This window comes from Ascidiella aspersa, chromosome 2, assembly GCF_963924565.1.
Source record: "Ascidiella aspersa chromosome 2, kaAscAspe10.2, whole genome shotgun sequence".
In the NCBI taxonomy this organism is placed as follows: domain Eukaryota; kingdom Metazoa; phylum Chordata; class Ascidiacea; order Phlebobranchia; family Ascidiidae; genus Ascidiella; species Ascidiella aspersa.
In genome coordinates this window covers 33,166,319-33,191,085 of record NC_139448.1, presented here as the reverse complement: position 1 = coordinate 33,191,085, position 24,767 = coordinate 33,166,319, and the positions used below count along the sequence as shown (strand labels likewise).

General features: G+C 38.8%; 2 protein-coding genes across 6 annotated transcripts; both read right to left on the bottom strand.

Annotated features, from left to right (window-relative positions):
* Positions 1–1,402: 1,402 nt before the first annotated feature.
* LOC146165027 (myosin regulatory light chain, smooth muscle-like) lies at positions 1,403–10,903 on the bottom strand. Of its 5 annotated transcripts, XM_083381246.1 has the most exons (7): positions 10,874–10,903; positions 3,782–3,865; positions 3,261–3,336; positions 2,913–3,014; positions 2,256–2,334; positions 1,929–1,977; positions 1,403–1,501 (listed from the first exon to the last, which is right to left on the bottom strand). In XM_083381246.1, the coding sequence occupies exons 2-7, from the start codon at positions 3,815–3,817 to the stop codon at positions 1,403–1,405; spliced, it is 441 nt and encodes a 146-aa protein (XP_083237372.1). In that variant the 5' UTR covers positions 3,818–3,865; positions 10,874–10,903. The 5 variants fall into 5 exon arrangements, with proteins under 5 accessions (XP_083237372.1, XP_083237371.1, XP_083237373.1 ...); XM_083381245.1 differs by lacking the exon at positions 10,874–10,903 and having other exon boundaries at positions 2,913–3,017; positions 3,782–3,880; XM_083381247.1 differs by lacking the exon at positions 10,874–10,903 and having other exon boundaries at positions 2,913–2,994; positions 3,238–3,336; positions 3,782–3,862.
* On the bottom strand, positions 5,373–24,018 carry LOC146165026 (uncharacterized). Its single transcript, XM_083380914.1, has 6 exons — positions 23,894–24,018; positions 11,922–13,301; positions 10,657–10,842; positions 9,030–9,171; positions 6,773–6,870; positions 5,373–5,536 (listed from the first exon to the last, which is right to left on the bottom strand). Exons 1-6 carry the CDS (start codon positions 24,016–24,018, stop codon positions 5,467–5,469), a joined length of 2,001 nt encoding a protein of 666 aa, XP_083237040.1. The 3' UTR covers positions 5,373–5,466.
* Between the last annotated feature and the right edge of the window lie 749 nt (positions 24,019–24,767).

Genomic DNA, 24,767 nt, shown 5'->3' with positions numbered 1-24,767 from the left:
ACTGAGGTGGCAGTAGCAACCAGTGTTGTAGTGACTTAAGTCAATGAATGACTTGATTAAGTGCACTCGAGTCACTGTTTTTAAATGACTTGACTTGACTTAAGTCATTTGGGCAAAAGACTTGACTTGAGTATTTCGGACAAATTTGACTGGGACTTGACTCGTTATTTATTCAAAAAGACCTGACTTAGTTTGTTTTACAAGTAACTTGACTGCGACTTAATCATTTCAAAATGACTTGTTTACATCACTGGTAGCAAGAACAGAAGTTAAAGAAGATACCGACCGAAAAATCACAAGGACGCCTATACAAGGCGAACCAAGTACATCGACATGTAACTGTCTTCCTGACAATGAAAAAAAAAGATTTTTTGCACACCCACCAAATTGTGTTTTTTTTTGCACACGTCAGACGGAGTCAAAGCAAGACATATTGAATTGTATTGTGAAGCGGCGCCTCGGTTACAAACGAGAACGGCGCGGTGTTCGGCTCGAATAGTGGCACGCAAGCGTCCGGGAAACGGCTTAAACGTCACGACAGCACGTTGCACATTGCTTCAGCAGCGTACAGCGGTTTCGCTTCGTGCCCGTTTTTCGCGCAGTTTCCCTTCGCACATGCACACACAGCCACACACATTCGCGATTTTCGGGGCGACGAACAAATCATGCACACGGTTTAAAAGCTATATATATCAGTTTTAAGGAGAATTTTTATAACTGAATATTAAAAATTTCGTTGCAAAGAAACAGCACATGCTACAGCTTTAACAGTTTCATGTACGTTTTCTTGTTTGCGCACACTACATTGCTTTTAAGGCGCATTTTTTCATGACTTGATGCTTTATACTGGGCCCCAGTAACGAGAGGCTCGCTTTTCGTGGCAATAAACAGCACTTGGTGACAATTTCACAGTTTCATGTACGTTTTTGGTGAAAACACATATTTATACCAACGACTCAGTTTCAATACAAACGCTGTTTTAAAACTGGTTAATCAAGGTTTGATACAGCAAGGCTTACGTTTGGCACCAAAGAAACAGCACCTTGTTACAGTTTTGGAGGTCCTGTTTATCAAACTGGGCAAAAGGTTTTGCTACACGAAGTTTTACTTTAAAAAAGGAAATCATTGCAGTTGTACACGGTTATTTTTGTTACTGCACACATTTTATCACAGTCAGTTAGGTTTTAAAGCTGTAAGTCGTGCACTTAAAACAGGGTATTCGAGTTTGCTAGACGGAGGCTTATTTTTCGTGGCACACTATAACAATGCACAGTGAGCAAAGCTTTAAAGTTTCAAGCGCGTTTATTGTTAAAGCACATTTGTCTACGGTGCGGGTCGCTTACATACAGAACAAAACAAACATAAATAGAGTTGGAGGTAGGGGGTTCTGCAGATTGCTTGTCTATTCCTCTTCTTGTCCGTGAGTGATGATATAGCAGAGCGACTTGTAGTCCAAATTGCCGGCAACATCGACAGGGGAGATTTCAAGCATCTGATCGACCTGTAAAAGCAGAGTTGCAATTGAAGAAAAAAACAAAAACGTTTTATAGGACCTTGTGCGACAACAGCGCCACCCTGCGGTTCCTTTATACGACTCAGCGCGGTTGTAACCCAAACGAATGGTCGGCATATGCGTGCATTTATTAATGTTCGCTTGCAGTTCTAATGTCAAGATTTTATATAGAATAAGGCTTTTTGTAGTTTACTTGAGGTAATCGTTATGCCAGAAAACTAGATTGGTAATGAAAATATTAGGAAACACTGCTTTATCTCAACAACATTTTTTCAAATAAGAATGTCGGTTTGCGAATTGGTCGAAACCAACCAAAATGTTGTAAAAATGCCTGGGTTTTTCGTCAATATGACAGTTTAAAAAAAAATCGCTGATGAGGTATGTGGTCATTTGCTGGCAATTTCGTTTTGCTTACCTCTTCCTTTGTGAACTTGTCGGCTTGGGACATCAGCAATTGCGAGATGCTGCAAAAAACAAACATTAAACATCTTGTCATCAAACATGTATCGTTTTATCTGTAAAACGCAATGTTTTAGTGTGTAACAAAGTATTTTATTTACTCATCGTAACGATCCGATATTAGTTTCACATTTCATGTTTTAGTTGCTAACATTTTTCTTACTTCATTACACTGTTATTAATTTTCTTTAAATTTAATAAATGATAGGACCATAACAGCAACTTTATACTCTTTAAACCCTGTCACTCCCAACAACAAAACATTGTCAAGTTCGCTACTTACTAGTCTTTGTGGAGCACACCCTTGTTCTCTGGGTCAAGCAGTTTGAAGGCTTGCACAATCGTGTCTTCGGGATCAGTTCCTGAATAAAGAGGATAAGATGTTATTTTTCGTCGTCAAAGCCGAAGCTTAATGGGCATTGTTAATTTTGGATTTAGCTTTTCACTATGCTGATCGGTCGACTGGACTGAAGTGTTGAATTGACGCACCGCATTAAAATGCGCTTTATCGCCCAGTAGCGGAAAGTATTCACTCGGGGTAAAATTGCAATTAAATTTAATTTTTGAAACAACATTTCGCAATACTGTGAATACTGTGAGGTTTAAAGAAAACAGTCAAAATGTAAACCTATATTGAAGTTCAAATAGCAGTAGCGCACATATTTTTTAAACTTTTCAGACAAATCAATATTCATTTTCTAAAACTCAACTCATGGACAGTGTTACTTGCTTTTTTCTGGAACTAACTCCTGAAAATGGCACCTCAACGAATATTACGAAAAATACAAATATTACCTTGGATATTTTGTGGATGATCGATGGAAAAAGAAATTACGGCGGTCTTTCTTTTTTAATGTATAAAGATCAGACAACTGTCTTTAACCTAATGAAGTGTCGCGAAGTTAAGGGTTTATTTTTAAAGCTGTCACCATTTGCTTACCGTGGAGCTTGTCTGCCAACATGTTGAGGAAGACTGTGAAGTTAATGGCACTGGGAGCTTCCAAGATCATAGCTTCGAGCTTCTCCATCTTCAAGTCACGGACTCCTGTTTAGAAAAAACGAGAATATTCGTTAGGCTGCTGTTATATCAGAAAATTTGATTAAAAAAACCCTAATTTTCTTGCTTAAACCCCGACTATACGCTTTAAAATCCAAAATCGAGAGAATGGCACCAATGCTAGCTATTCTGTTTGCTTTGAGGGCCTATTGTTTTTTATATATGTGCATTGAATCATATTTTTCAAACTATAGTTGACTTATATAACTTTAGTTACTTTGGTTTGCTTACCTAGTGATGCGTAGGTGTCCTTCAAGTCAATTTTATCGATGAAACCGTCTCTGTTGGCGTCGATCATGGAGAAGGCCTGAGCAAAATTAATTTTCCTTATTATTTGAACCAAAGGGAGATAATAGCTTCTTAGTTGCCGCATTTAACTAAGCTACATGGCAACTAGCCATGATGAACTTAAATTTTAAGATTTTAACGAGCTGTAACCCATTAATATAAACAGTTGGGCAGAACACTTGCAGCATTGTGACGTTTGATAAAGTGTAAAGTAGACCATCAACTCTATGTTATGTCACAATTCTGCAAATTACGGAACTGGCAAAAAATTTCCAAATTTGATAGGTAAGCCTTCAACATCTTGCATCTTGATTTTGCAATTGGGTTATAAAATTGTAATATATTTGGCAGACCGGCAGGAAAGTTGACGCGGACCGGCGGTTGAGAACCACTGGCTTAGCTGGTATAGGTGCAGCATTATTTTATGTTGTATTGCACTGTCCGCATTTGTTCGTTGCATTTACCTCCTTGAATTCCTGGATCTGGTTCTGGTCGAACATGGAGAAAACATTGGACGAAGCCTTCTGGGTCTTCTTGCCTCCTTCCTTCTTTCCTTTGCGTCCTGGTGCCTTTGAAAGTTTAAACGAATTACAGTTTATGTTGGATGCTGTCAATATTCGGGGATTTATAGTTTAATAGAACAAAACTGTTTGTAGCCTAAAACAATCAAATTTTAGTATTGAAGTTTGATCTGAAGGATCACAAATTGTTGACTTCCAAATATTAACTTTAGCTGGCGATCATTGGCTATTTACTTGGTTTTTCTACTAAAATAAGTTTTACTAGAGCATTTTTTAAATTACTTTACACTTCGTTGATTATAGTGCGGTTTACTGCAGCACATCTAGCTTGTCAAATGTAGTCCTAAATCTTGGTTCCACTAGTAAAGCCAAACCGACTAGACACTTTAGGAATTACTTTTATTGTTTTCAGTTATGCTACTCGTTTGCTGTAACACTTCTATCTGGCCAAATCTAGTCCTCAACATTGGTTATACTGGCATAAGCAGACCCACTTACCATTTTTGAGTAGTTGGTGGTTGTCTTGTCCGAAGATGAAGTAAAATCCAATAGATGTTGCAAGCAGTGAATACAATGAACTAATCGACCTTGCTTGTGCTTATATACCAACATAAGTTTCACGGTGGCAGCCGCTTCGACACCTTTCCTGATGACAAGCTGCTGTCAGCTGGTCGCCAAAGTGACAAATTTGCTGCTGCATACCTCGTCTGTATTGCTATGTAGGGCGCGACGCTTATACCTACAGCTAAAACTCCAGTGTATGCAATGTGAAGATTGGTAGTGGTTGAATGACCATTTTATGCATGATTTTAGCTTTTATCGCAAAATATGAAAAATCAAACCCTTGCGTTAAATACCATGTTTGCAAAACTAAAAAACACCACTTAACCTGGTTGCGGCGAGTTAAACTGCGTTATTCAATATATATGAATGGGCACCAACGTGTCCAACGTATTGCCAGTTTATGAATAACTAGTGTAATATTGCGACAGATCAATAGTTTTGTTTATGATCTTTATTGTAAAAATGCACAATATAGCAAAACTATAGAGAGGTTCGAAACCGCGTATTTAATTTCATAACCGATACCCAATATTTTGGGCAAATATATTATTGTGGTATGTGTCCAACCGTTTGATTTGTTAGCGGCCACAATGACAATTTTTTTCTGAAATCATTTGCTCTTTTTGGGGTTAAGCGTGCACGTGATAGCTTTAAGCGAAGCAAAGTGTGGCTAGAGCTTTTCACTAGATGTTTGGACCTGTTTTTAGCAAATGATCGGAGACAGAACACGACCCAACGCATTTAGGTTTAATCGGACAACTGCTGTGTATGCATATCTTTTCCAACTTTCGTTTGTTTGGAGTTTTGCGTTATTTTATTCATTTTACATTTATTTAAGCGGCAGGCGCAACAACTCAACCGACGACAATTTGTTGTTTCGTCTAAGTTTCATAACGCCGTTGTTACAACAACATAAGAAAACAATAAAAAAATAGTCAAGCAAAAGCTTGAATCTAGCGTGACATTTTTAGAGATATTTGCAGCTTTAAAACAAGCAGTATAACCGTTTAAAATGAAACACTTTAAAATAATCTATAATATTCAGATACAGGTCGGTCGTGTTTCTAGCTTCTGACATGTGGCACTGCAGTGACGTATCTTCTGCCAGAGATCGGTTCGAACATGAACTCGAATCTAAAAAAACAGTGAACGACAAGTTTTTAACGTAGGGATTTGACGTTTTACACAATTTGTTTACCGCATGTAATTTTAAACCTTATAACAGTGGTCGGCAAACTTTTTTTGTTGCGGCCCAAAGTACTCTTTTCAGAGCTACTGAAGGCCCACTACGTAAACCACTACAAAACAGTTGCGGATTGAGGATATTTAATTTGAAGGTTAAACATTGCACGGCGCCTTGATGCCCAAAACAGTGCCATGTCGCAATGTAAAACATACTATAAAAGAAAGGTTATACGCGCGAAGCGCAAACAAATTTTCGTTTATATATAGTTAAATAGGCAAAACATATCGTTCGGCTCTCAGGGCCACATTTGACACGTAGGGCTTTCCAAGCTAAGCCAATTTAAAAATTCTATGCCACACCAACTTTTAAAATAAAGTGCAATGAATGTACGACTATCACGCGGCCCACAGCTACATGATAAAACTAAACTATCCAAAAGTAACTCGCGGCCCACTAAAAATGCCTCTGCGGCCCACATTTGGGCCGCGGCCCACTGTTTGCCGACCACTGCCTTACAATGTACTTCGACTAGCCCCAAGCTAAATTTTAAAGTCTCATTGATAAGGATTAACACATTACAATTATATTAGCTCGGCGAAGATTTATATATATATTGTTTAATTGAGCATTTATTTTTATATTTTCGTAATAGCAATAAGGCACAACCTTCAATATAAGGACCGATAATTATTGTTAATATAGCAGTATGACCTAAACGTTCAATCGTGATTTTGTTTCTGCCACTTTAGATTCATCGTTGGTTTGTTGTGCGAAAGTTTTTGAATTAGGCAGATAGATTAAAAACATTCGTGGTTTTTAAAGTTTAATTCACATCCTTGTTTAATCCTGGTAGCACATTTAACTACTCTATACCGTAACTCTTCTAATGCAACTATATGGAGTGCAGCGTTTATTTAGTGTTTAGAATCTAAACAGTGATTCCCCAAACTGTGTGCCTCGAAAGATAAAATAAGCTATTTGTATTACCAATAGGCATACACGCAAGCATTTTGACTTAAATACGCACGATTCTTTGACATTTACGTATACTTTGTCGTGAGTTAAGGGCGATTGTAATGTTACTCTATTGTTGATTTGATAAAAGTGTTCCGCGAAATATTTAACATGTTTGGGGTGTCCTGGAAGCTAAAAAAATTTGACAACCACTGGTTTAGATGAACCACCTCGCTTCGTTGCGACGTCGCAGCTCGCTCTTAGAAAACCTCCTCTTTGCCCGACTCGCTTTTATCAACTCCTCTTCCGTCTTTGTGCAATCCACCTCCTGTTACAAGGTTACAGGCATTATAATGCGCGAACACCAGTTTACGTAACGGCATTGTAATAAAAGAGCGTTATGTAAGAAATGTTGACACAGTGATCGTCCTCCAACACAATATTAAATATATTACGAGTGTTAAAGGTATCGTTTAAGGCTGAGAATTGACCAATCTACATGCAGCCCATTTGTGCATTTTTTAAATTTTCATCTTTAATTGAACTAAAACGTTTCAAAAGCCAATGTAAACTGAACGTCGCAAATGTCTGTTACGAGGTAAAAAACGGACCAAGTAAAAGTCCTGCCCATTTGTGCCTTTTCAAAGCTTTGAAACTTGCATGCACTAAACAATTGAAATTCCAAGGTAATGAGCATCACGAGTCTCTATTTAAGAGATAAAAATGGCAAAGTAAAAGAAAAACACCGCATTCACCCCAAAGAGCTAACGAAACACAATCTTTACTGAAACGCTGTAAATCAATATTTGGACTCAGAGTTGCAGTCGTTCTTAGCTCTAAAGCCTAAATCTTTTTTTCGAATTTCTATCACACCATTCAGGTTTGTTTACATAGATTTTTTTTTCAAGTTATTTTCCAAAAACCCAAAACATAGATTTTTTAAGAAAGTACAGCTTTTGCATCATAATAAAAAGGGTGTCAATTAGCTTACATCTCTAAACCGTTGTTTATCTGTTTCTAGCTGTAAAGTTGTGAGATGTAGCGCCATAAAACTAACAAAACAAAAAAGGTTTAATTTCTACGAAATCCGTGCGTCTATAGGTTTCTAATCCATCATTCATTTTTGTTTATTTTGCAACTTTGTCGATGTGTTGTTTAACTTTAAAATACCACACATTATTATTGAAGTTGTAAGAAAATACAATGTTTGTTACACTGAGGATGTCAATCAGCTTAATCACTCAATAAACAGCTGTAAAACTGTTTTGGGCCTGCATTTTGTCAGGTATTACGCATCATTTACGAGCCAAAATCTAATTTCGTCGAAATCGTAATTTCAAGTTTCGGTCACGCCATTCAGTTTGTTTATTCAGCAGCTTTCCGAAGCGATTTCCAAAACACTTTACAATACCGACAAGTTTTATTTTTCTAAACTTAATAAGGCTTGACGTACGTAATCTTAAAAGCCCTTCTGTAAAAGTAAAATCGACTGGAAAACTGCGGCTGATCCATTTTTGTGAACGTTGTGTCGAAAACCAATGGACAAAAAATAAGAATTTTCGAAAGTCTAAAAGAGCAAACATTGTATCTTCAGAACCCCGTGGTAATTTCATCAGGTAGAAGTTGCCAGGTTCCCGGCTGTAGATATGACATGTCCTCAAAAAAGACTGACAGAAAAATTAGGACACGTGCAGCGTATTTTACCACTATATGCATGTTGTTATTGGTTAAGTACGCTATATACGAAACTTTTTTAAGATTAAACTGGGGATTTGCTGTTTGCATCCCAATTTTGACGATATGTTTTTCGATAGACTTTGCTTGATACCAAACGGTAACATTTTGAAAACATGTGGAATGTTGATCGTCCAATTAAACTGCCTTTTTCGATAGGCCTGAGACTATCAACTAGATCAGGGGTCGGCAACCTACGGCCCGCTACCTTTTTACAAACTAGACACGAGGCCATTCTTCATACTTTTTTGGCTATTTTAACTACATAAAAGCAAAAGCTTTGCGCAAATCTTGTTCGTGGATCGAGTGTAACATGTAGTTGGAGCCTTTTTTAGTTGCAAAATAACCCCTGATTAACAGTCGTTGCGGTTGCTATATTGAGATGCGTAAAGTCTACACAGTTAGATTTTCCTGCCTCAGAGACCTTTCTGAGTTTGGTTTTAGCCCGTGAACAGAAAAAGGTTGCCCACCCCTGAAGTAGATTTTTAGGGTATGATTTTAACGTCCTTGGTCCACAAAAATTCCGACAAAAACATGATATGTCCCGAAAATAAATTTTAGGCCCATATAATTTTATGCTGTTAGTACTTTACTAAAAACTAAACATTTTAGATCATTTTTTTTATTTTATTTTACCTTAGTCTAAACTCTAAAGTAAACCTGGGTTTTTCTTGTCTTACAGTTCATTCGCCACAACCTAGCGGCCCACCTTATCCCAAAATGTCGGTCAGTTTCTTTTTATGTTTTACTTACGTTAAGTTTGTTTGGAAGGCCGAACTTCTGTCCTTCGTCCACGCTCTTCCTCACAAACTTCCACTTCACGTGCTGAGTTGCAAGTCGCCTCTCCTTCTGCGCCAAGTGCTTCTTGCGCACATAATCGAGCTGCTCGTTTTGCCTGTTAGGAGGAAACACAGATAACAGAATAGTCCAAGTCAAGTTTGTTTGAATCAATACTTCTACGTGCACATAGTGACATAAATAAACAGGTAGTACACTTAAATCACGCCATTAACTTGTCATTACAACACCGCAAACCATAGCTATTAAAGCACACTTTTAATTTATTTTCAACGCTCCAAAAACAGCTCAGAAATCAAGTGTACTAATTGCAATGGTATTACATTTTATAGTGATGAAAATAGACTCTTTGAAATCACTAATTAATTTCGTGTAATTTTTACGATGACATAATTGATGAGATTTGTTTTGAAACCTGCTTACGTGAAGGGATGTGCGATAGTTGGTGTTTTATTTCCGAAATCAAGACAATTTGGGCAAAAAGTGTTTCCTTTCGATCCCAAACCAAATAACATCATTATATATTTAAAGAGCAGTAAATAAATTGTAGAAATTTTAATAAACTAAAATATGACACTAGAAAATGTGGTATTTTTTGTTAACCCTGTTTTACAATACGATTTATAAAATTTAATTTGAAAGTAAGGTGCTTTAGCACTGAAACACTTACTGAGTTCCGATAAACCACAGTTGTGCAAATTTAATCGCACTTCAAATGCGGTTTGCTACTTTCTTTCATACAAGGTAGCCTATTCACACAGAACACCGCGAACGTGACATTTTCGAACGCAGAATGATTAGGTTAAATTTCCTAACGACGGCAATGTTATTTTAAACTTCATAAATCTAGCTGTATAGATGTTTTAGCTAGTGGTTTATGTAGCGTTGGTTTAATTCCACGTTAAAGCTTTGTGGCCTACTCTTTGTTAAAACCGTAGATTTAATATTCATGTATAGATATTTATAAAATACGCAGTAGCTGAATTCAAGATTAGTTTTGCTGTAAAACCGCGAAGGATATTTTGACCAAAATGAATAACAGTAACTAATTTATTCTAGTCAAATTATTCTTTTTATTTTCAGCTCACTGTTATTCGAATTAATTGTTTGTTACAGCGAAAGCATTACAGCTCATCAAAGATTAGGCTACCTGTCCTTTCGTGTTGTTTAAATTTCACTGTGCAATCCACCAGAGTTGTAAACAAGTGCTTTTAACATAGGGCAAAGACAAATCAAGTGATTTGTAATGTATTTAATGTCACGTCCTGGTCCAAAGCATTGGTTTAGTAAGTTTAGTCCAAGTCAAGGCAATAAAATCATACAACAAATATAAAATTGTAAACGTTCACTAGGTTTTTATAATCCAGGCAATATTTAAATAACCAAACAACGAAAGTTAATTAAATTAAAGAGAAATTGCCAATATGAAAATATTTTGTACAAAAAAGTAAAATTCTCAAGAATTTTTTTCAAATAAGTTTAAGTGGAATTTCATTCTCCAAACAATTATCTCAAGCCAAGTATGTTATCACTGACCTAACGACGACACTGAAGCCAATACAACACAGGAATCCATACATACCTAAGCAATGCATTTCTCGTTTCCCTTGCCCTCGCCTTGCTTCTGTGTACCTTCTCGTTGTTGTGCTTCACTTGGAACTGCTCGAGCATGCTGAAGAATCGCTGCTTCCTGGCTCGATGCCATTTTTCGTCCAGGTAGACGTTGATCATCTGCTGGTAGCGGTTCGCCTCACGGTCGTTGTTCAGTCTACAAAATATGTCGTCCAGTGTTTCCCAACCTTTTTTGTCCTGTTTGAATATCGACCATTTGATAAAATGACTTAAGTCCAAGTCAAGTTCCTTTGGTCATAAGACTCAAGTCAAGTCAAGTCATTTTAAAACAGTGACTTGAGTCAAGTCATTAGAACACTGCTGTTTTCCAGAATGAAAATTTATTTTTTCGTCCAGTAAGTGGCGGAGGAGCGAAGTTACGTAAAACCAGCTCTGAAAGTTTTTTAGTCGACATTTAAATTTATTTTCCACTTACAAATTTACTGCTAAAATATCGTTTACATTAATGTTTTAATGTAATTCTTAGAACAGAAATTAAATTCTCGATTATAAGCTCTATATAGCTTTTATACGAGAATATTCTTTTTCTCGGCTCATATATGGAAAATGCAGCAATAACAGTACAGAAAATCGGTAAGAGATAAGTATTGCGACACAAATCCCCCCCCCTACAAATTACGACCCCCTAGTGGGGAATACCCCTGGTTGGGTACCACTGTTGTAGGCTGTGGTGTAAATTCTATTTTGTAACACGAAAAGTTATTTTCTGAAAAGACAACAAATTTCCACTTAAGCAAATCTTGAGGTGCACGTATAGTTTGAGAATCACTTCTCAAAATTAACTGTTTTACTGAAAAGTTGTTAGTTTATTTAAGTTGTTAGCAGGCTTCCTGAATCCCGAGTCCAATATCCGAAGCCGGCTAAGTGTGAGATTTCGGCTCGTCTTTATCCTATATTTCACTCATTTACGCAATAAAAAATATTTAGCAATCCACTCATATATAATTCACCCAGTTATATGATTTATTCAGCAACAATACGTGTTGGAAAATGTTAAACCATATGCTATTCCACCTTTACAAATTATAGTTTGTGGCCTTATCAGCTGCTGCGCGTGCGAACGACGGACTAGGGACTCTAGTATAGTTTTTCTTAATCTTAGCAAAATATATTTTTTCTTGTTACAAGCGAAAAAAAGAAGACATTATTGGTTTACACCTTGTCGTTTTTATGCCCTCGGTTTTAACGCGATTAAAGTATTAACAAAATCCTTACACGAGTTTGTGCTGCTTGGGTTGTACGACCACAGCTTGCCTCTCCACGAAGGTTTTCGATCTCGGCATTAGCTCGACTTCTTTTCTTCCCTTCATTCTAGCTTCGGTCTCTGTCTTGGGTCTGGCAACTTCCGAAGCACCTGAAACGGTTTTGTCTCGATGTCGCCTTTCTGGGTTCGTTTTCAGTCTTTTGGGCTCCTCAGATATCTTGACCCTTGCGCAGTCCTTTTTCGACGAGGCCTTTTCTCCTGCAAGAATTGACCGTAAATCTCTGCGACTCTCGGCCGTTTTTGGTTTAGGAAACGAGTTTCTGCCTTCCACTTTGATGGTGGATAGGGTCCTAGGCGCTGTCACCTGCACTTGGCGTTTTATCGGACGCATAGTGTCCTGTTGAGCTGCGTTGGAAGGCTTGTGCTGCCTGTCGAGTTTGTACGGAACGTGTTTTTCCCCTGTTGCCTTGCCGTGCTTTATTTGCGGTTCGGCTTTCTTCACTTCTCTAATCGTTTCGTCTAATCCGGCAGCTGCTATAGCTGATGCTGCGGCTCTTATGTCATGTCCTTGTTGAGGTACGTTTCTACTTTCGCCATGAAGTTCTTGTGAGCCGCGTTTATTCTCTTTGTCGTGGAGTTTTTGTGAGCTAAGTTTGCCGTCTTTGTCGTAGAGTTTAAAAGAGCTGACTTTGCCGTCTTTGTCGTGGAGTTTTGAGGAAACGACATGTCGGTCTTTGTCATGGTCCTTTGTATCTGTTTCAACATTGCCTTGGTCATGGATTCGCTCATTCTTCCTTAATAAATCTTTCTCCCCATCACTAGTAGAGCTGGTTGTGGTTGTGGTGGTTACTTGTCCGTTGCTCCTTCGATGATGGTGTCTTCTTCTGTGGTGTCTATGGTGACGGTCCCTCTCTGTGCTATCGTCAGAGTTTTCCGGCAACTTTCGGTTCTCACCCTCCACAGCGCCGTTGGCACTACTCCTGCGATGCCTGTGGTGGTGGTGATGGCGGTGTTTGCGTCTTCTCTTCTTTCGATGGCGGACCTCTCTCGCCTCAGCGCTTCCTACGTGCACGGTAGTAGATTCAGCTCGTGGTGTCCTTGCGTAGGAATCGTACAGTTTGTTAACGTTCTGGTGCTCCGCTTTCAAAGCTTGGTTAGTATCGGTGGGCAAGCGAAGTCGCTCCGAGTTAGCGCTTTTTTGAGGGGAAGCTTCGTTCCTCGCGCCCTCCGGACTGGCCAGGTAGGGCAGCTTTGTCCATGAAGCGGCAGCATCCCTACTTCCTTTCTGTTTTTTCGCAGAGTCGCCATCTTCATCGTCCAAAGCTCTCCGAGTGTTTTTGCTGTAGTCGATTTTCTGCAGGCCGCCGTTCGCGGCAGGCGGCGATGCAATTCTGTAATAAAGTTCATGTAATTTAAGTTATTTCCTACATACATACTGTAGATGTGGCATTTACTTGTCTATTTTACAATATTATTAACCTTTGCTTGTTGATGGATGCTTTAAAAAGATGTAATCTAAAAATACTATCGCTTGTCAAACGATGAAGGCCATTTCGATATAACGTTAGCTGTAATGACTTTCTGAAAGCCGTAAAAAGTACAACTTGGCTTATCCAGCTTCCTGCAACGCCGTCTAATGACACGAGTGTATTTGCTTGTAGGGTCAAGATTATAAAACACTGTACAGCTTATGCAACTATTATTCCGTGTTGCGTAACACTTTTCTCTTTATGTCAATGACTCCTGCATTATCTTATTATTTATTTAACACCGGTATATTGGCCTCCTTTTTATATTTCTATCAGTTGCAGAAAGGTTTATAGCTTCCTTTAAAAACGCACGGTTTTCATTTTTCTGAATAACGTACCTTTAATGTGTGATTAAATACGTTGCAATGATAAAATATACTGTATTATATTTTAGATACTTTCTTCACTATATAATCGTTTGCTATTATCCGGATTGTTGTGGTTTTCTATCTGAGTTACCTTAGAGTCAAATGACGCCTTTACGTTACAGTGGATTGGAAGAAACAAGTTTTTTGCAAATTTTCCATTCGAACGATTTGGCGACGCAAAATTCTTAAATTTGTATTTGGCAAATTCCTACAGATGAGTTTTTTATGGAATGTGTTTTTATGGAAATGCGAAAAATGGAGTTCGCTGTTCCTCTAAATAATATCGAATATATGCAATTTCGTAAATTAACAAATATAGTTAGACGTAGAATGAATATCAAAGCCCATACAGAAGCAGGTATCCTTTTGAAACGTATCCAATAATTCTTTATTTATTTTTAACATCTAAAATGAATAAAGAATTGTTAAAACTGTTTAAAATGAATACAAGACACCATTATTCGAAACGTTGAAAATATGCTATACCTATACTTCTGTATGGACTTTGGTATTCATTTAAACGTCTAACTACAACCTCAAGCCATTGTGTTCAACTTTTATTTTAAGGGACTAAAACAACTTAATTTGGGATTGAAACGTCAAACTGAATTAACAAATTTTGCATGCTATTCAGCATTTACCTTTTAAAGCATGTGGCACCAGTTTGAATGAATTGCGGAACACTAATGTCCCACAAAACCCCAATGGATAGCACCGGTATGTATTATTCGCCAACAGGACACAGGATTTGGCTTTATGCCCACAGAACATAGGAATGGGCCTATCTGTAACTTATCAGCTAATAAACCTAATCCATTACACCTCCACGTAATTTGGTCGCTTTCTATATGGTAACCTAAAAGAAGATGAAGGGTAGATAAAGGTAACCTTGTAAAACATAAGAAAAATACATAAAATGTATAGCATAAAAGTGAGAGTATCAAGGTGTGATTAATGCGGTTGCCAAGCCCCTATATCGTTCGACGTTCTGGAGAAGCCAAAAAAAATAGCTCCCACTCTTTCGTGTTTGCGCAACGAGCCGGGCGAATTTATCCAAACGCCCCTTTAGAAAAGTCGAGACAAGCAAAACACAGCCCGGTCCTGAATAGAGCGCCGCCATTCTTCGTCCTTTGTGCCTTAGTAAAGTCACGCGAGCTGTCAGGCCTCGACCTACTGCTTCGCAACGCCGATAAACTTGACTTTTCGGCCGACTGTATCCTTTTCGTGCGTGTGTGTTTTCTGTCCTTGTAGCTTTGAATTGAAGCCTATACACGGCTTAGCGACGATTTGAGCCCTAAATTGCTGGTATTTGAGGTCATTTAGGCAATTTACCGAATTTATTATCCGATCATTTCTGTCTGCAATAACTTATAATGGTTTGCACTTTTGGTAGCCCTTTCCTTGCTTCACAAATATTTTGTAAAGCTCCTGTTCTTGACTAACATCTTATATACCCATTACATCATATTGTATATATTGGTATGATATAGTGAATAGGCGTTTTCTGTTATTTGTTGTACAAAAACGCACGTTCTTTATATTATTCTTATATCTAATAATTTTAAACCTTTAGGAGCCTTTTCCAGCAAATGCCGATAAACAGTAACACAGAATTATACGTTCTACACTCTACAGCCTTACCTTGGCAACGTCTTCATCATGTAGTTTATGCTCGACGAACGAAACCTGTTTCGCTACTTGCCGCTTGTAGCTAAGCGCCCGTCCGACCTCAATATCAACATCGCCCTGCCCCAGTCCCCTGTTCACCGTTTGTGCCTCGAATTTTGCCCGAAAGTGCTCGGCGGAGAAAAGTAAAGGCGCTTTTATTCCGAAACGCTTGGGCTCGTGGGAAGCATCAGCAAACAATCGCTAGTAAAAGCCCTTAACATTTTGTTGGTTTTCGCGCAGACCTCCCTTCATGGGCCCGCGATACAGAAGCCTATAGCATCACTGCTGTTGACTCGGGCAACATTGCCACATAAAAGTGGGAATAATCGACTTGCTGTTTCTGTTGTAGACTCGACCGAACAAGTAATGTTTGATTACGCGACAGGCAGAGATTGAGTTACTCCTGTTTTCGTTGCTGTCGTAAACTTCGCGATAATTAATGCGCGCCGAAACTACGGCAATATGCTGATTAAATGTCGAAAAGGGCTCAAAATAGCAAAGTTTTAAATGGACTATTCGATGTTTTGACATAAGCCTACTCTTAATTTTTACGCTAGTCATTTTTTAATTAATTATCTGCGTTGTAATGACTTAAAAAAACAAAAAAAACAATTTGCTAGCTCTATATTCCCTCTTTGTTATTTTCGTCGAGTTGTTTCTCATAATCGGACGAGTATGCCAATTTTTAAATAGTTAAACGTTTAATTTGTTATGTCCATGACATGACTTGACTAGGACTTGACTTGCGCATCTGATGACTTCGACTGGGACTTATTATTTGAGCAATATTCTTGGACTTAAGTCATTTCAAAATGGCTTGTTTACAACACTGTTAATTATCAATAAAGTCTAATTCAAGCTTTGTTTCAATCAAAAATAATTCAACGTAAATCGTTTGCAACAAACAAGAACATTAGTCGGATTTATTTGTTGTTAAAGCCGAGTCACGTTCCAATCCATCCTGTCATTACCACACCAATTCCCGAGGTTTTTAGTTCAAATCTTCTCGCCTTTACTGCCTTTGCCTAAAGCCAGATTGTCAATTTTGTTTTAATGAGAGGGGTCGTGTTTGGCAGCATTTGTGAATTCCTGGGGTTGTGAGTTCAAATCTCAGTCTGCGGGCGAGTTTTTCACACTTATGTCGTGATATTTTGTTGCCACTTTTTAATTCTAAAATGGAAATTTTCTTTCGCGTTTTAAATCTCAGCTGTTTTTCGCGAATGTTTCATGCGTTTTTAGGATTATACAGACAAAAAGCGCCCTCTGTTCTGTTACACTTTTAAACGAAAGTTCAAGCACTCTTCACACTGTTTTTAAACGAGAGTTAAACTTAAAATTTATGAATGCGTTTTGGCGCTTCGATATATTGTATTCCGTTTTTACAATAGGAACAAAATTAGTATAACGACTGCTTTTCGATCTCTAAAATATCCCGATTTACATGTTCAACCTGATAACGTTAATTCACTTTTTTCGTAGTTTGTTTGACTTATACCGTCCTTACAACATGACCTTCCTTTTTATCGTCATAACACAACTGGGTGTTGTAGAAATGTACTAGACTACCAAAGCCTGTTTCATTTAATTTGTATATCAAGAAAGTTACATTCCGAAAAATTACAACTAAATGATTCACTTGAATGTTATTTTTTTCTCCTGATAACATGAATGCATTTTCATGAACTACAATACAACACGTTACAACAGGCCATTCTATCATAAACCTGTAGGAAAGAAAGAGACTCTCTCTAAAATAAAAGTTGTATTGGTTAGCAAATCCCGAATTGAGTGTACCTGGTATGTGTACTTACATTATCTAAAAACGTAAATAAATAGAGCAAAAAACCTAAACGTAGAGTTAAACAATCCTCAAGAAGTAACGACTACCTTTTTGGTGGTTTAAAATTTGTCGTAAAATGACCACTTGGTGCGCTATCGAGTTATTATGCCAACGATTCAGGCTTTTTTTTATCTTGTGCTTGATTTTTGCCCTTATTAAAATACAATTGGTCGTTAATGACTTTCATGCTGATGAAAAAATTGATCTTTTTTTCTGGTAAACAATGCTTCATTGCGTGACGAAATCACTATATATAACAAAAAAGTCAACCGTTGATGTATTTCTGTGCGATCTTGATTGGCCATATATCTTGCGACAAAATTTAAAACAAAATCGGAACTGTTGATGTTTCCAAATATAAGCAATACTACTTTTTATCAACTAAATCGTACCGATAAAAAGTGCGTATTCTACGATCAAGCCCTCTGCAAGTTTACTTGTCAACGATAACGCAACCCAATATATAGTGCACCTTTGAAGAGGCTTTCCAAAACCAGTCAGCCTGATCAGAATTGTAGTGCAAGCAAGGCCATAGGCAAGTCTAGAAGAACAACTTGTCTGTGGTGAGGTTCGAACTTCCAACCTCGGTCATATCGGGACCGTCGCTCTACCAACTGAGCTACACAGGCTCAAAACAACAACCATTTTCGATTTCATGTTAGAAAAGGCGTAAATATGTATTCATACATACTATTAATCAGTAATCCTAGAGGGCAACAAACTTTCGTGGGTCCACATTCTTCGACCAACTTGCCAAACTGAGGCGATTGAATTTCGCAACTTTCCAATACAAGATTGACAGCTTTCCTATCGAGGCGGCCCCAGAGCTTATTTGCCAAAATGCCAAAAAACGTCGATTTCGAAAGAACTCGCTGTTTGCTCGCCAAGCTCGAAATACCGATCGGTGATTCATGACAACATGTGTATATGTGCTTTAGACGCTCATAGGTTGGAGTTGGACAATCGTCTACGTGCGAATTGTTTGCCCTGTATGCTTGGCACGACCGACCGTCAGTCTTTCCAAAGTTTATTTTGCCGGCAGCGAGTACATCTCGATTGGCACTCGTTCGGTATCGAGGGTTTGAGCAAACGTCTTGTTAAGGGAATTTACCGCGGGGTTTGACAAATTTAAGAGTTATTTGCTCTCTCTAGGATCGTGTTACATCCGTTTACTTGTTTGCGATATGTCCTGAATAGGAAATTGTATCAAATCGAGGGGATTGTTTGTGGCGCCCTATGAAAAGATAATAATTAATTTGATTAAACCTCTCAATGTATGATTCACACAAATTTCCTTCAACAATAATAATCGGTGCCGCTTTAATTAATTTAAAATCGGATTTGATTTATGTTCTCATCGTCTTATAGATCTGTGCCTAGGGTTATACAAGCATTTTGATTAAATAATTAGTATAATGTTACCAGTTTAAATGACTCAAAATGGAAACAAAACTTCGACAACCTACAGTAGATGGGTTGCATAATGTTACCAGTTTAAATGACTTAAAATGTTACCGAACACTCGTGCTGGAAGTGTAAGTCTGGTTAGCGCAAACCTTGCTCTCCTTTAAGTTGCACATGAAGCTACTGTATATAATTTGGTGTAAACTCTAAAGGCTGTTTGCGTAGTGTGGTTGTGCCGGTATCGTAACTCAGTGCCATACCCGACTTTCATTTAGAATGACGTTTAAAACCCGGTGCCTGATATGCCATATGTTATACTTAAGGTATGTTGTGCTTAATATTACTCTAAATATTTTGGTCCGCTGTTAGTTAAAAGGCGCTTGAGTGGGGGTCGAACCAACGTCCTTGGATTTACGCAAACACTGCACCAATCATTGAGCAATCAAGCAAACACCAAAGAAGCTTGGAATGTGAGTCTATTCTTCCAACATTTTTCCATCATTGTTGTAAACAGTTTCACATTTAACTATATTCCTTCATTTCGGTCTGCTGCGTTAAGTAAGATAATTCCATAGGTATCCTGGTCATTTTCACCGAGCAAAATTGTTACCCATGAAAGTGACAAACTCCAAGAGTTGAACGAAAACCAAGAATGATAAAAAGCGACATAATATATTATTTGGTTTGCAGGAAAGACTAAATAGGCATTGGTTTAAGTTTTTCAACATCAATTAAAACGCAAGGCGTGATTCGATAAAAAAAAATCTTAATTTTAATTAACTGCCGCACCTTGTTCTAAATTTGTTCTCATGCATTCCACCTGCCCAATGTTCTCAACCCAATGGACGTTGAACCTCGTCCGATCAAGACAGTAAACACAAAAAAATATAATATAAGTCGAACGTCCATCAGTTCGCCGTAATTCCCCTCTCGGCTTATAAGCGTTGCGTGCCATTTTGCGCAATCGATTTGCCAACTAACCTCCACACCTTATGTCACTCAAACAGCGACTTTTCCGAAAAAAACGTGAGTCATCTCTGCCTTCGCGCGAGCTTCCGCCGAACAACAACCCGGATGACGTCATTACCTATGACGTAACGGCGTGGCGCGCTGTTCGTGGAATAACAGAACAATTACGCGGATTTGGCGACCGCGCGCTCTCCAATTAATTGGCAGCCACGATTTGCTCAAAATAAGCGCTTTTTGTTGTTCCTTATTTGGAATAAATCCTGGAAATCGCCAAGTCGCTTGTTTTTGTCGAGGTCACCTGTCGGTCGCAAGTTTTCGTTGCTTTTGGCCATTTTGCCACAACTGGACATCTTCTTCAATTTAGTGCTTTTCTCGTTTTATCTGTTGCTGGAAAACAGGACTATTTGGAGTGTACCACTCAAATTGCGGCCATGCACCTGCGGAAGAAAGCGATTTTCTTAATGATAAGATTTTCCCATTTTATAAATTCATAGATCCCTTTGTGGTTTAATGTGACAACACTTGCACAGTCATTATTGTACAGCGCAAAACATTTGCACGCCATGGCCTATTTTCGTGTTAAAAAACACTTCATCATCTTCAACTTTGCTTATTAAAAGTAAATACTGCGAAAATCAAGCGAAGAGTTGAACGTGTCAGAAAGTTACAAATGTCCACTTTGATTATTGTTTTGTGTGGGCATCAATATCTATGCATCAATGTAAAGCCTCCGATGTTAGCATACCTACAGTTTTATCATTAGCGAAATGTCGATTGGCTAATGCATAAAACAGCGAAACTTAAGTTTTGGAGTTTTGCTTTGGATGCGTGTGTTTTCATATATCGATACCCATGTAACAAATCTCCTTTTTTAACAGAACTATTTTTTAAGTGATTTAGTACACTGAGCAAACAATGGGTGTTCGGTTTTGCACAGAATACCTTATCTGAACAACATACCCTATCCATTGAAACAATTTGTTTTCATGGTCAAGCAAAATAACACTTAATCCTTTAACCGCCAACCAACAACTGTCTGAAAAGCCCTGTCGCAAAATCAAGTGTTGACGCTTTTTGTAAAAAACACGTGTAAAAAACATGTCGGGAATATAGGTCAACGAGTGAGTCATAAGTGTGACGGTGCTATTTTGGCCGATTTCATATATCGGTCAACAAGTGGTTTAATAAGCCACGCCCTATACCGTGGTTGTCACGCCATATCTGGAATTGCACAACGGTGTTTGCTGAGCCTGTTTTTTTATCCACACCTGTTACTTGAAGTTGAAACATTGCTGTTAAGAACTTTGTAAACCGCAATTTTGAGGCCGCGAAATGTGTGGCGTTGTTTCAAATATGGTTTCCTTTGACGACCTTAATTCTTTACGTTTATTGTCTGTGTTTTAATCTGTGGTCAACCAATACTGAGCGGCTGTATGAATCTGCACTAAAGGGATTTTTCGCACAACACATTGCGTGATTTCCACAGAATTTTAACTTGATATATGGCCTAGAGGTGGCGCTATGGACTCAATGAGATTATTACAATCGTTGTTAACACTTTTTAAGAACGTATCCAGCAAGACATCACTCTGTCTTGTAAAAATGTGAACCCACTTTTCTGGTTAAATTTACTGATTTCCGAAATAATGTGCGTTTCTATGTGCTACATACGGTTGAACGACAATAAAATCTACATATAAATTAAATGCTTTCATTGTAGGAAAACTACGGTAAAAAAACAAAAAAGTTGGTGTATCTAATGTTTTTTTTAAAATGAAGTATTCATTTTAGTTACGCTTACAAGTATTATGGTGCATTTTGCACTTTTAAATAGGATATATTACAAAAATAAAGTAGTTGAATTAGTCCACGCATATGTGAGCCCTAACTTCAATTAAGATGCAAACCCACATTTTGATTCTCATCAAACCCATGCAGCTTGCCATCGAAAGTCGGCATCAAAACAAACCCAACTTTTAAACTTTTCACCTATTTTACGTCGAAGTAAATCCCAGATTGGTAATCGTAATAAAAAGAGTAAAGAAGTGAAACGGAGTTAGGCGAAAAATGCGGTAACATTTTTTATCTGCGCTCAAAGGGCACTTGGTGCTAACCAAATTTGTCGCCAATATATTGCATACCGATATAGGTGGCGAAAGGTTGCAAGAGGCATTTTTCAAACATTTTGCTAGAAGACTGCTCAGTTCAGGTATCCGGCATTCCAACAATAGCTCAAGCCGTTGGTCCCAAACCACGTCAGTCAAGCTGCAAGGGCAAAGGTGACAGTTTGACCCGACGACGGCCTACGCAAACAGAGGTCACCTTATACGGCCTAGTCGGCGTTAAAGCTTCGTTCAAGGCCCATTAGCGCGCCTGGCCAAACACGAGCGGCATATTAGCGCGTTATTAGCGCAGCTGTTGTCTTTAACCGCGCGCTTTGGCCAGCCCGGAATAGCGCCTGCTTTGCTAATTGCGGTCGTTCCAACGCAAATCCCCGACTAATGCTGGTGCATTCCTTGACGCTTCACTAGCTGTCGTGTTGCTGGCAGCTTTTCCTCTGCAAACAAGCATCAGTGTTCCGAAAGCGTGTGAACACTTCCAGGTGCCCCTGATTGAGTGTGAGGTCGCAATTGAAAAAGGAAATCTCTCCGCTTTGAGGCAAATGCAGTGTACACTAATGCTGTTGGAAGCTCTTTTAAAACAACCTTTAATCACAATGACACGAGCAACAAGCTTAAGGACTTGTCTAAGTTTTTTGACGCGTATTGTTGTTTCGGGTTATTGAACAGACATCCACAAGTGTAGTGGTTAAGGATTGTTTGTAAAGTAATATCAACCTGCATTGTGTTTGCATCAAACAATGCTTCGTATTCACCAGGCCATCCCACCACCTCCTTGAAACTAATTGGACTAAGATTTAACTTTCATAATTATTCGAAACGTTCAAAATGATACCTACTTCTGTATGGGCTTTGATATTCTTATTACGTCTTACTGCAACCTCCAACCATTATGCTCCAAAGTTAGAATTTAAACCAGACGATTTCCGAAGCGAAACCCAATGTGTGATTCACAAACGATCCGACGGGCGCGACCCATGTGGTCAATTTGCCGAGCCACGGATTCCCGTCTCTGCCCGAATCCCACAGTGATAGGGTCGAGACCACCCAGGTTCACTCTGTTCACAAGACAAATGACCAGCGTCGGTGTTGTCCAGTCAAACGAAAGCCCACACCACCGGCGATGGCCGATAAGGCTTACCAAAGCACAGCAACACAGCACTGACCAGTGACCGTTAACCGACCGGCCATTCGACTGGATTAGGAGCTGGTCTTGATCAGTCAACGGCAATCGATCATGTGCACTTGACAGGTCGGCTCGAGGCTGATGTTTGCGCCACGTTGCAAGGTTGTGAAGGTTGCGAGGCTGTGGAGGTTGTGAGTTTGCATGTCGACCTTGTCCCCTACAGGTTAAGGGTGCTGGTCTTGCCGAACTAACGCAACCGCAACTTTGTAACGCATCTTGCTCGTTTCTCTCTCTTTCGCTCCTAGCGTATTTTTGGGTAATTATTTTTGGCATATTTATTGTGTATCTATGTGTGTGTTTTAAGTGAAGGGGTTTAAGCTGCAGAGCATATTTAACGTTATCCTGTTCCCTAAGATACACCTGCTCCTATAACGTTTTATTGAAGTACGACTTGCAACATTTGTGGATATATAGGAAGTGACCAAGGCTACACAGGGGGGTTGGCATACTAATTTACAGAACTTGCTGCAAGATTGGTTGTATATTAAATAACATCTTTTTAAGCAATAAAAATATTAAAATATAGAAAGTGACAGTTGTTCGAAGAGCCGGAGTCACTAGGTTGAAATGTACCTTTACCTAAAGCAAGAAATCGATTCACAAAGTCTCAATAAGTCAGTGTATTTGAGGTGGGCAAGAATAAAGGGTCGACAAAAATGCTTTTCGAGGGACAATGTAGGAATTTGCTTTTTTCAATTTATTGAACTCCAATCACATCAATAAGCTACCAAAGAAATCGATTTAAACCTAAACAATCTGAAATATCTTTGGGCACCGTTAAGCTTGATGCGTATCACCCACGCCTCCTAAGTTGGAAAATCACTGACCTGCAGCTTTCTAAGCAAGTAATCGGTTCGCGAACTGGTGGTAATTAGATGCGAAATAGGCAAAAAAATTACGCAGGTGATGCACTCTGTTGGCCCCTCCCAGAACGATTTCCAGCGAATTCCGGGTCTCCATTCTTAAAATGCTCGTCCTCGGAAGAAAGGCTTTGAACTCGTTCAGGTTGTGTGGCTTCTGCCATTGATGGCGAACGCGCAAACACGAACAATTAAAAGCGGCAATTAAGCCTCGGCCTGGCTCCATTGCGCGCGTGGGCCGCTCCAAACACCCAGGCATTCCAGCAGTGGGCGCGAGGGGCAATTAAACGCACCGGCCGAGATGGCCTGGCGCCTGCCTGCTTGCTCGCTCGCCCGCCGAGGCCGACTAATTGGCCCGCAATTACGGGTTCGGCTTGATTGGCGATCGCGCCTAAATTGTCGCGTTCCGCCTTGTTGTGTCGCGCCCACGTCACAACAACAGATGACGTCGGCAAATGGGTCACGTGGTGACGTCATGCTGATGGTGCTGTTTCGATGAAGGCGTCCCGGAAGCTTTCAGGCTTCTGTGTATAGCGTGAAAATTGTTGATTTAAATTGTAAGCTAAGGCTTAGTGTTAGGGTGCAATGGTTTGTAACTGAAATGCTTTATGGTGCTTGTTGAAATAACAAAACTCTGGTGAATTTTATTATCAACTATTTTATCGATAAGATTTTTTATATTTTTTAAATTTTCGTATATACGTGTAAACTGAGATTTATGTGCTTTCGGCTTTTACATGATATTTTGTGCGGAAAATGCCTTGCTTGATTTTAATTTGTTGAACCCCTCACGGTTTTTAATTTACTTCATTTGTTAAAAAATAAGTTTCATAACTAAAGTCAGGCGTTTCATTCGTTTTCGTGACTCAAATTTTATATGTGCTCCTATACACAAAATACGTATTTTTTCGTT

Excerpts from the sequence above, each read along its gene's own strand:
- LOC146165027 (XM_083381245.1), bottom strand. The coding sequence starts at position 3,817 with ATGTTCGACCAGAACCAGATCCAGGAATTCAAGGAG. Across the intron at positions 3,018-3,260 it reads GGACACCTACGCATCACTAG|GAGTCCGTGACTTGAAGATG; the intron begins GTAAGCAAACCA and ends TTTTCTAAACAG. Across the intron at positions 1,502-1,928 it reads ACAAGTTCACAAAGGAAGAG|GTCGATCAGATGCTTGAAAT; the intron begins GTAAGCAAAACG and ends CTGCTTTTACAG.
- LOC146165026 (XM_083380914.1), bottom strand. The coding sequence starts at position 24,018 with ATGGCAGAAGCCACACAACCTGAACGAGTTCAAAGCCTTTCTTCCGAG. Across the intron at positions 13,302-23,893 it reads CAACAGAGTGCATCACCTGC|AATTGCATCGCCGCCTGCCG; the intron begins GTAATTTTTTTG and ends ACTTTATTACAG. Across the intron at positions 9,172-10,656 it reads ACGAGAAATGCATTGCTTAG|GCAAAACGAGCAGCTCGATT; the intron begins GTATGTATGGAT and ends TCCTCCTAACAG.